At 42.2% G+C, this 12,003-nt stretch overlaps 1 protein-coding gene across 1 annotated transcript in view; it reads right to left on the bottom strand.

Moving 5' to 3' along the window:
• The window catches only part of LOC115109413 (talin-2), a 146,502-nt gene that overhangs the window by 59,993 nt on the left and 74,506 nt on the right, over positions 1–12,003 (bottom strand). The window contains exon 6 of the mRNA XM_065009751.1: positions 6,879–7,021. Coding sequence (XP_064865823.1) covers positions 6,879–7,021 — 143 coding nt within the window. The remainder of the gene's footprint in view (positions 1–6,878; positions 7,022–12,003) is intronic.

Raw genomic sequence — 12,003 nt, 5'->3', positions numbered from 1 at the left:
AGTCACTTAAATATTTTGTCTTGCCCATTCACCCTCTGAAGGGCACACTTATACAATCCATGTCTCAATTGTCTCAAGGCTTATAAATCCTTCTTTAACCTGTCTCCTGAATGTTTTACATCCTCCTAACCAACTATGCTATTTTGTTAGGTTTTTTGCATTGTTAGTAACTTATTTTGTACATAATGTTGCTTCTACCGTCTCCTCTTATGACCCCAAAATAACTTCTGGCCATCAGAATACCGATTACTCACCACGAACTGCAAGAAGCTTTTTCCTTTAACGCGTCCGACGAGAAGGATATACTGCTTTCCCGGGAACAGGTCCAAATCCCGGTAATTTGCGTGAAGAAAAGACGAAGGAAAAGGGGGCGCAGGTTTGGCTGCCTTCTAAGAATGCGTAGGCGAGAGAGTAAACTCCCACTGCCATCTGTTCTAATGGATAACATGCAATCATTGGAAGATAAAATTGATGACCTACAATTATCCAAACAATGGGACAATAAAAACAAATATCTTATGTTTCACTGAGTCGTGGCTGAACGACAACATGGATAACAGAGAAGAAGCTATGTCTGGTAAGATGAGGGGCGGGGGGGTGTCTATTTGTCAATAACAGCTGTTGCGCAATGTCTAATATTAAAGAAGTATTGCTCACCTGAGGTAGAGAACCTTATGATAAGCTGTAGACCCCACTACCTACCAAGAGAGTTCTCATCTACATTATTCGTAGCAGTATATTTACCACCAAAGACCAATGCTGACACTAAGACCGCACTCAACCAACTCTATAAGGCCAAAAAGAAAACAACAAAATGCTTATCCAAAAGTGGCGCTCCTAGTGGCCGGGGACTTTATTGCAGGCGAACATAAAAATAGTTTAACCAAATTTTTACCAGCATGTCACATATGCAACCAGAGGAAACAAAGCTCTAGACCACCTTTACTCCACACCCAGATATGCATACAAAGCTCCCCCCCGCCCTCCATTTGGCAAATCTGACCATAACTATATCCTTCTGATTCCTGTTTACAAGCAAAAACTAGAGCAGGAAGTACCAGTGACTCTCTCAATACGGAAGTGGTCAGATGACCTGGATGCTACTACAGGACTGTTTTGCTAGCACAGACTGGAATATGTTCCGGGACCACCTCAGTCATCGGCTTCATCAATAAGTGCATCGGCGACGTCGTCCCCACAGTGACTGTACGTACACATCCCAAACAGAAGCTATGGAATACAGGCAACATCCGCATTGAGCTAAAGGCTAGAGATGAAGCTTTCAAGGAGCGGGACACTAATCCGGACACTTGTAAGAAATCCCGCTATGCCCTTAGACAATCCATCAAACAAGCAAAGTGTCAATACAGGATTAAGATTGAAACCTACTACACCGGCTCTGATGTGGCAGGGCTTTTACGGACTACAAAATTAGTACGGACTACAAAGGGAAACCCAGAAGCGAGCTGCCCAGTGACGCGAGCCTACCAGATGAGCTAAATGCCTTTTATGCTCGCTTCGAGGCAAGCAACAGTGAGCACCAGCTGTTCTGGATGACTGTGTGATAACGCTCTCGATAGCCGATGTGAGCAAGACCTTAACAGGTCAACATTCACAAAGCAGCGGGGCCAGACGGATTACCAGGACATGTACTCAAAGCATGCGCGGACCAACTGTTAAGTGTCTTCACACTTCTGACATTTTCAACTCTCCCTGGCCGAGTCTGTAATAGCAACATGTTTCAAGCAGACCACCATAGTGTTCTTTGGCACAGGAACTAAAGGTAACCTGCCTAAATGACTATCGACCCGTAACACTCACGTCTGTAGCCATGGAGTGCTTTGAAAGGCTGGTCATGGCTCACATCAACAGCATCCTCCCGGACACCCTGGACCCACTCCAATTTGCATACCACCACAACAGATACACAGATGATGCAATCTCAATTGCGCTCCACACTGCCCTTTCCCATCTGGACAAAAGGAATACCTACTGTATGTGAGAATGCTGTTCATTGACTACAGCTCAGCGTTCAACATCATAGTGCCCACGAAACTCATCACTAAGCTAAGGACCCTGGGACTAAACACCTCCCTCTGCAACTGGATCCTGGACTTTCTGATGGCCCCCGGTTGCTAAGGGCTGGCAACAACACATCTACCACACTGATCCTCAACACTGGGGCCCCTCAGGGGTGTGTACTTAGTCCCTTCCTGTACTCCCTGTTCACCCATGACTGCGTGGCCAACACACAACTCCGACACCATCATTATTTTGCTGACGACACAACAGTGTTACCGACAACAATGAGCCTGTCTATAGGGAGGAGGTCAGAGAACTCGCAGTGTGGTGTCAGGACAACAACCTCTCCCTCAATGTGAGCAAGACAAAGGAGCTGATTGTGGACTACAGGAAAAGGTGTGCCGAACAGGCCCCCATTAATATCGACGGGGCTGTAGCAGGGCGGGTCGAGAGTTTCAAGTTCCTTAGTATCCACATCACCAACGAACTATCACGGCCCAAACACACCAAGACAGTTGTGAAGAGGGCACCACAAAACCACCAGACTTTACAATGACACCCCACTTCCCCATTTGTTTTGTACACTGTTGCTACTCGCTGTTTATTAGTCACTTCACCCCTACCTACATACACAAATGACCTCAACTAAACTGTACCCCCGCACACTAACTCGCTACCGGTACACCCTGTATATAGCCTCATTATTGTTGTGTTTTTCTGTTACTTTTCATTATTTTTCACTTTAGTTTTTTTGGTAAATATTTTCTTTACTTTTCTTGAACTGCACTGTTGAGTAAGGACTTGTCTAGACTTGTTGTACTCGGTGCATGTAACAAATAAAGTTTAATGTGATTTGATTTAAATATCAATAAGGGATCATAGTTTTCAGCTGAATTCATCTGGTCAGGCTGTGTCATTGAAGGAGCTGGTGTCTTTAATGTTTTATACACTCAGTGTGTATCTGAAAGTAGGCATGCATTTGAGATATACAATATACCACACCCCCATTTCATTAACTACACTTTGACCTACCAGCACCATCATCCACTGTCAAAGGACACCATCACCCACTTACCCTGTGTCTATGCTCAACATACCCCATAACCGGTGTAAGTTGTGCCAAGAAACCACTTTGTTTGGACCAGCTATGTTTTCGAAACTATTATGTTTATTATAAATTCAGATTTTATTTCCAGGGATACACAACATTCTGAAATATATGTAGATATCTTTGTTTGATAGAATACTATATTTCCCTTGAAGTAGTAATGCTGAATGCAAAACATAGCTCAACATACCTCACTCTCTGTTAGCACTAATGTCAATCAGTCTACTACTGAACCCTAAATAGTTCCACCATTAACCTGGGGGGAATATTACAGCAATGAACAAACGCTGACAATGAGATAATTGCCTAATTCATACCACCGTAAATCAAAAAATGGAATGTTTGTTTACAAAAAGTACATGGAGCAAACGTGACGTGCCGATCAGCACAAGAGGTGATCAAGATACACTTGAAAGTCACTACTAATGTCTGCCAGCTAAATATCATATAATTATAAAGTTAACTATCTTAGATGTGCTAAATACATTTTCTCTAGCTCAGAGCTCTACGCATTTGGTTTGGTAACTTGCAAGCTATAATGTTCGGTGGCTAGCTTAGAATATTTAAGCTTATTGGTTACAGCAGAGACACTCAATCCACCTCTGGATTAAATGTGAGTGTTGCCAAGTGCTGAAATCCATACATTTGAATAAAAAGTTAATCAAATAGAACCACTGACTGTTTTCTCATTGCTGTTGCTCTAAGTTGTGCCAATTGAATCTCAAGGAAACAGTCAGTGGTTGAATTTGATTAGCATTTTATTAAAAAGTATGGATTTGAGCAAAGAAAGGCACGCAACAACAGATGATAAATATAGGTACATGGTAAGGATTTAAGAATTTACTTTATTTTATTATCACCGCATAGCGACTCGAAGGAGTCAGAGGTTAATTAAAAAAACTATAATCTGTGTTCAACAAGGAGTTGAGGTACTTGGCAAGAGTGAGTAAAGCCTTTTGGGATATTTGTGGGCATTCATTAGCATTTCGCTAGTGTTCACAATGGGAATTAGTTAGTACTTTGCTAGCATTTTCTAGCATAACAAACATTTCAATAATACATTGGAAAGAAATGGTGCCACTCGTGTGCAGGAACAGTATGAAGATGTGGAAATGTGGATACCGCCCAACTCAATACAAAGGTTGTTGCTATGGCGCTGTATTTCCTGTAGTAGTGGAGTAGATAGATGTGTGAAAGGAGTGGATTGTCTGGTGTCTGGTTATGAATGTTGGGGCTGTAACTGCTGGAGAACCCCGCTGGGTGGAGGGGAGCGGATGAGATCATGGAAGCTGCACATCATTAATAAACATTGGGGCTCATCACTAAGAGGCTCTCCCTAAAGAATGCCAGGGATGATACTATAATCTACACTCACTAAATGAACCTACTAAGTCAGTCTCCTATGGTAATGGTTGCATGGTGAATGAGGACTATTCCATCATAGCAGAATAGAGACATTGACAAGAAGCATGTGTAGTACGGTCATGTTCCTTAGACGCATCTGAGAGCACTGCAGAGGGAGAAGTCTTGGAAGGAAGGAGTGAGAGAGTGGATGTGGGGCCTGGGGTGTGTTCCAGCCAGAGAATGCTCCCTCTCTTCTTGCTCTGTCAGGCCTTTTTAATATTGTGACAAATTAGAGTAACTGGAGTCTGAGGCAACGCCATGTGGGGGGGCTCTGATCAGCATGTGTGAGTGTGTGTGTATGTAAGTGTGTCTGCGTGGTTCTGTGTGTGTGACTGAGTGAAAACAAGAAAGGGAGGGGGAAGGCAGCAAGAGGAGCAAAAGGACGAATAGCTAGAGGAAGGAAATGTGTTTTTGTGAGAAAGAATACAGGCTTGTGTTTGTGAGAGAAGGGAATGCATGATGGAACACTGCAATGTATGCCAGAGTAAGCGGGTGTGGATGTGTCATAATTTTTATGGGATTGAGAGGGCGTGAGGAAAAAAAACAGAGAGAGGGAAGGAGTCAGGGCAAGAGAGAGAGAGATAAAAGAGTGAAGGGGAGGATAGGGAGAATGGATAGTGTTAACTATAGATGTATTTATGGACTGTAGCTCAGATGCAGCATGTAAGACAAGGAGGGAGTTCACAATGGATGTACAGTACAGTATTTATGTAGGTGTCTGAGTGAGTGTGTGTGTGTGTGTGTGTGTGTGTGTGTGTGTGTGTGTGTGTGTGTGTGTGCGCACGCGTGCATGTGTATTTATGGTGGTATATATGTGTATACCGTATATATACACCGCCATAAAAAAGACAGACTACGGTTTGCAACTGCACATGGGGACAAAGATCATACTTTTTGGAGAAATGTCCTATGGTCTGATGAAACAAGTAATAGAACTGTTTGGCCATAATGACCATCGTTATGTTTGGAGGAAAAATGGGGAGGCTTGCAAGCCGAAGAACACCATCCTAACCGTGAAACACGGGGTGGCAGCATCATGTTGTGGGGTGCTTTGCTGCAGGAGGGACTGGTGCACTTCACAAAATAGATGGCATTATGAGGCAGGAAAATGATGTGGATATATTGAAGCAACATCTCAAGACATCAGTCAGGAAGTTAAAGCTTGGTCGCAAATGGGTCTTCCAAATGGACAATGACCCCAAGCATACTTCCAAAGTTGTGGCAAAATGGCTTAAGGACAACAAAGTCAAGGTATTGGAGTGGCCATCACAAAGCCCTGACCTCAATCCTATAGAAAACTTGTGGGCAGAACTGAAAAAGTGTGTGCCATCAAGGAGGCCTACAAACCTGACTCAGTAACACCAGCTCTGTCAGGAGGAATGGGCCAAAATGCACCCAACTTATTGTGGGAAGCTTGTGGAAGGCTACCCGAAACGTTTGACCCAAGTTAAAACATTTCAAGGCAATGCTACCAAATACTAATTGAGTGTTTGTAAACTTCTGACCCACTGGAAATGTGATGAAAGAAATAAAAGCTGAAATAAATAATTCTCTCTACTATCATTCTGACATTTCATATTCTTAAAATAAAGGGGTGATCCTAACTGTCTTAACACAGGGACTTTTCACTAGGATTAAATGTCAGAAATTGTGAAAAACTGAGTTTAAATGTATTTGGCCAAGGTGTATGTAAACTTCTGACTTCAACTGTATATGTGTACAGTACTGTGCATAGAATGCTCCCAGGTGTCAGCGGGGAGCCCTCCTCTCAACCTCAAGGCAGGGGAAGCTAATGTGGATACAGTGAGGTGTGCAGTGAGCAAAGCATGCCTGGTGTAGTGCAGGCTCAGCTGACCCCCCCCCCCGGGTACTCCCTGTGTCAGCAGCCCTCTCTCTTACTCCAACTCCATTCACACTCTAGTGTAGAACAACCCTGTAGTGTACCACCAGCCTTGCAAGGTTGACCCAATCCCCACAGCACAGCAACATAAGATAGCCTGTCTGTGATCCACATACACATACCCCTGTAAGCCAGGCCCAGCTCATCCTCTGAGAACTGCAGTACCATCAAAGCTGCATTAGCCAGCGAGCTTGTGATGCAACAGTACCAGCAAGGATGTAGGACAGAACGCTGCATAGGAGCTACAGCCCCATAGCTTTGGGCAGCAGATTCAGCTTTGTTTGTGCTGATGTCTGTTTTATTGACCGTAGGGCTACAGGAAGAGTCAGGGGAGGGAAGAGTAGAGCGGAATTGAAGAGGCTAGTTTATTACAGCTGTATTACTGTATGCCGGGCAGCAATGAGCATAGAGAGAGAAAGAGAGAGAGAGAGGGGGGGGTCTGACCTGTACATAGAGAAGGTTGAGCTGGACAGGGTCTCGTGAGTCCACATTCTGGTCGGAGTAGAAGAACTTGCGTCTGAGCAGCAGCATCTCACTCTCTTCCACCCCCTGCTCTCTGAACGTCCGGCTGTGGTCCAGCCAGTTCACTGACAACAGAAAAAAAACACATTCACGTACAGTACCAGTGAAATGTTTGGACACACCTACTCATTCAAGGGTTTTTCTTTATTGCTACTATTTTCTACATTGTAGAATAATGGTGAAGACATCAAAACTGTTAAATAACAGATATGGAATCATGTAGTAACCACAAAAGTGTTAAACAAATCAAAATATATTTGATTCTTCAAAGTAGCCACCCTTTGCCTTGATGACAGCTTAGCACACTCTGGCATTCTCTCAACCAGCTTCACCTGGAATGCTTTTCCAACAGTCTAAGGAGTTCCCACATATGCCGAGTACTTATTGTCTGCTTTTCCTTCACCCTGTGGTCCAACTCATCCCAAACCATCTCAATTGGGTTGAGGTCAGGTGATTGTGGAGGCCAAGTCATCTGATGCAGCACTCTACTCTCCTTCTTGGTCAAATAGCCCTTACACAGCCTAGAGGTGTGTTGGGTCATTGTCCTGTTGAAAAACAAATGATCGTCCCACTAAGCGCAAACCAGATGGGATGGCATATTGCTGCAGAATGCTGTGGTAGCCATGCTGGTTAAGTGTGCCTTGAATTCTAAATAAATCACAGACAGTGTCACCAGCAAAGCACCATCACTCCTCCTCCATGGTTCACGGTGGGAACCACACATGCAGAGATCATCCGTTCACCTACTCTGCTTCTCATAAAGACACGGTGGTTGGAACCAAAAATCTCAAATTTGGACTCATCAGACCAAAGTACCGATGTCCACCGGTCTAATGTCCACAAATTAACTTTTAACAAGGCACTCCTTTTAATTGAAATGCATTCCAGGTGACAGCCTCATGACGCTGGTTGAGAGAATGCCAAAAGTGTGCAAAGCTGTCATCAAGACAAAGGGTGGCTACTTTGAAAAATCTCAAATATAAAATATATTTAGATTTATTTAAAAAGAAATTGGTTACTACATGATTCCATGTGTTATTTCATCGTTTTGATGTCTTCACTATTATTCTACAATGTAGTAAATAGTAGCAATAAAGAAAAGCCCTTGAATGAGTAGGTGTGTCCAAACTTTGGACCGATACTGTACAGTAGGTATACAGAGAAACATACACTTCTGCTACTGGGATTAGGGATGCTGACAGTCAAATAAAGCAGATTAACTTTGTATGTCTCAAAAACTAATCACCAAGTGAAGTTCGACTAAACACGAGGGCAGTAATTTGCATACTGTTCTGCTGAGAATAAGGAGACATTTTGAAGATGATTTATGAATTCAAACTTTTCAAAATACAATCTCTGTCCAGGGCCGTCAGAGTTTCGTAACATTCAGGCTTCAGTCCTGAAGTCCAGGGGCTGAGGGGTTTAATGGTCCGAGAAAAAAGTTGTATTTTCTCAAATAATTTCCTTGCAATCCAACGTTAATTTTACATGACTGACAATACAATAAAAAAATATATATACCACATAAAATGACAAGCTACTCTGATATTGACATACTGAGATCAATAAAATTAATGACCAATGTCTTAAATGTAACCAACAGCCAATGAAAAGAGTGGATTCACTGATCTTAAACCTACAATATGAGGAGGAAATTATAGTCCAGCAACTTTCCAGCGGCACTCACTTATATGTCTTCTGCAATTGCATTTGGAAATATTGCAAAAGACCTATTAGCTGCTGCCTGCTGTTCATTGACATCCACATTGACAGCCATAACTTGACATTGCTGGCAACAGCTGTTTAATATATTTGAGGCGCAGGCTGCCCAATGGCAGGATTCCCGACTGTAGGCATACAGTATGCGTTTAAGTGACAACGCACAATATACAGGATTTATTTTATTTTTTAAAGCTATTGACCCTCTCTGGCAAAATGATGCTCTCCGGTGTAGTATTTTCAATGATTTCATTTATTTCTGTAGAGATTGGAGTAATTATATAATTTGGTACATTTATTTACATTTATCTGCAACACCTCCGGCACCCTTTCCTGTGGTGCTAGGTTTTCCTCCATGTTGCTGTGCTCTCCCCAAGGCCAAATAATCAACACGTATTATTAATAATTCAATGGATTGTGGTCAGCAACCCCATGAGGTTATTGTGTAGGTAGGCCTACTGTTACAATAATATTTTAAATAATGTATCAGCAAGTAGCCTAGCCTGCAATTACAAAATAATATAATAAATACAGTAAGTCGAAGAATCCAACAGTGGTTACAGCTACAGTGCATTCGGAAAGTATTCAGACCCCTTCCCTTTTCACACATTCTGTTACGTTACAGCCTTATTCTAAAATGTATTACATTTACTTTTCTCATCAATCTACACATAATACCCCATAATGACAGTGAAAATCGGTTTGTAGAAATACCTTACTGACATAAATAATCAGACCTTTTACTATGAGACTCAAAATTGAGCTCAGGTGCATCCTGTTTCAATTGATCATCCTTGAGATGTTTCTTCAATTTGATTGGAGCCACCAGTGGTAAATTCAATTGATTGGACATGATTTGGAAACCATATCTGCAGCACTCCACCAACCAGGCATTTATGGTAGTGGCCCGACGGAAGCCACTGCTCAGTAAAAGTCACCTGACAGCCCACTTGGAGTTTGCCAAAAGACACCTAAAGGACTCTCAGACCATGAGAAAAAAGATTATCGGGTCTGATGAAACCAAGATTGAACTCTTTGGCCCGAATACCAAGCGTCACGTCCGGAGAAAACCAGGCACCATTCCTATGGCAGCATCATGCTGTGGGCATATTTTTCAGCTGCAGGGACTGGCAGACTAGTCAGGATTGAGGGAAAGATGAACGGAGCAAAGTACAGAGAGATCCTTAATGCAAACCTGCTTCAGAGCGCGCAGGACCTCAGACTGGAGTGAAGGATCACCTTCCAACAGGATAATGACCCTAAGCACACAGCTAAGAAGTGCCTACACAGAAGTGGCTCAATAAAAAAAGCTTCTTTTTTTTTTAAAATCCTAAAACATCAAATTAGGCCTACCTAATTATACATTATGCAATCATCACTGACAATTGTGAATGATAATTCTTCATGTTTTACAGGTGAAAAGTCCATGCTGCATGCATGCCAACCATTTGATCCAAATCAATTTCATGGGAAAATGCATTTCGACCTTCTTGAATGATGTAGGCTAAGTAGCCTAACTAATGTTTAATTTCATTTTAGAGCAGATGGCGTTAAACACAGCCACCTGTATTTTGTTTCAATCAAAGCATATGATGTGTGCTGTTGAGTTGTCCTAATGAGATAAAAAAAATATATTAAAAAATAAAGCACAATCATCCTACTCTCATAAGAAATTATGTGGTATTTTTGGTCTAACAGTATCTTAACTATCTACAGTGGGGCAAAAAAGTATTTAGTCAGCCACCAATTGTGCAAGTTCTCCCCCTTAAAAAGACGAGAGAGGCCTGTAATTTTCATCATAGGTACACTTCAACTATGACAGACAAAATGATAAAACAAATCCAGATAATCACATTGTAAGATTTTTAATGAATTTATTTGCAAATTATGGTGGAAAATCAATACTTTTTTGCCCCACTGTATGCTATTATATTTGGTTTGTTATGTAGAATACTAATTCATCATTAAGTGATCTTGCGAGGCATTGCACCATTCTGAGAAGTGGCGGCGTGTCACTCCGCTGAGGACACTATACACCCCAGATTACAGTGCCTTGCAAAACTATTCATCCTCCTTGGCATTTTTCCTATTGTGTTGCATTACAACCTGTAATTTAAATGGATTTTATTTGGATTTCATGTAATGGACATACACAAAATAGTCCAAATTGGTGAAGTGAAATGAAAAACAACAACACTTGTTTCAAATAATTCAAAAAAATAAAAAACGGAGAAGTGGTGTGTGCATATGTATTCACCCCCTTTGCTAGGAAGCCCCTAAATAAGATCTGGTGCAACCAGATGTCACATAATTAGTTAAATAAAGTCTACCTGTGTGCAATCTAAGTGTCACATGATCTGTCACATGATCTCAGTGTATACCTGTTCCGAAAGGCCCCAGAGTGTGCAACACCACTAAGCAAGGGGCACCACTAAGCAAGGGGCACCACCAAGCAAGCGGCACAATGAAGACCAAGGAGCTCTCCAAACAGGCCAGGGACAAAGTTGTGGAAAAATACAGATCAGGGTTGGGTTATAAAAAAAATATCTGAAACTTTGAACATCCCACAGAGCACCATTAAATCCATTATAAAACAAATGTAAAGAATATGGCACCCACAACATACCTGCCAAGATAGGGCCGCCCACCAAAAACCTCACAGACCAGGCAAGGAGGGAATTAATCAGAGAGGAAACAAAGAGACCAAAGATAACCCTGAAGGAGCTGCAAAGCTTCACAGTGGACATTGGAGTATGTCCATAGGACCACTTTAAGCCGTACACTCCACAGAGCTGGGCTTTACGGAAGAGTGGACTGAAAAAAGCCATTGCTTAAAGAAAAAAATAAGAAAACAAGTTTGGTGTTCGCCAAAAGGCATGTGGGAGACTCCACAAACATTTGGAAGAACGTACTCTGGTCAGATGAGAATAAAATTGAGCTTTTTGGCCATCAAGGAAAACTCTGTCTGGCGCAAACCTCTCATCACCACGAGAACACCATGTTTTACATCGGCAGGGACTGGGGAACTGGTCAGAATTGAAGGAATGATGGATGGCGCTAAATACAGGGAAATTCATGTGTGAAACCGGTTTCAATCTTCCAGAGATTTGAGACTGGGACAGAGGTTCACCTTCCAGCAGGACAACGACCCTAAGCATACTGTTAAAGCAACACTTGAGTGGTTTAATGGGAAACATTTAAATGTCTTGGAATGGCCTAGTCAAAGCCCAGAACTCAATCCAATTGAGAATCTGTGGTATGACTTAAAGATTACTCTACACCAGCAGAACCCATCCAACTTGAAGGAGCTGGAGAAGTTTTGCCTTAA

The sequence above is a fragment of the Oncorhynchus nerka genome, linkage group LG25 (genome assembly GCF_034236695.1).
Source record: "Oncorhynchus nerka isolate Pitt River linkage group LG25, Oner_Uvic_2.0, whole genome shotgun sequence".
In the NCBI taxonomy this organism is placed as follows: domain Eukaryota; kingdom Metazoa; phylum Chordata; class Actinopteri; order Salmoniformes; family Salmonidae; genus Oncorhynchus; species Oncorhynchus nerka.
Note: the sequence above shows the minus strand (reverse complement) of the source record. Positions and strands in the feature narration are given on the sequence as shown.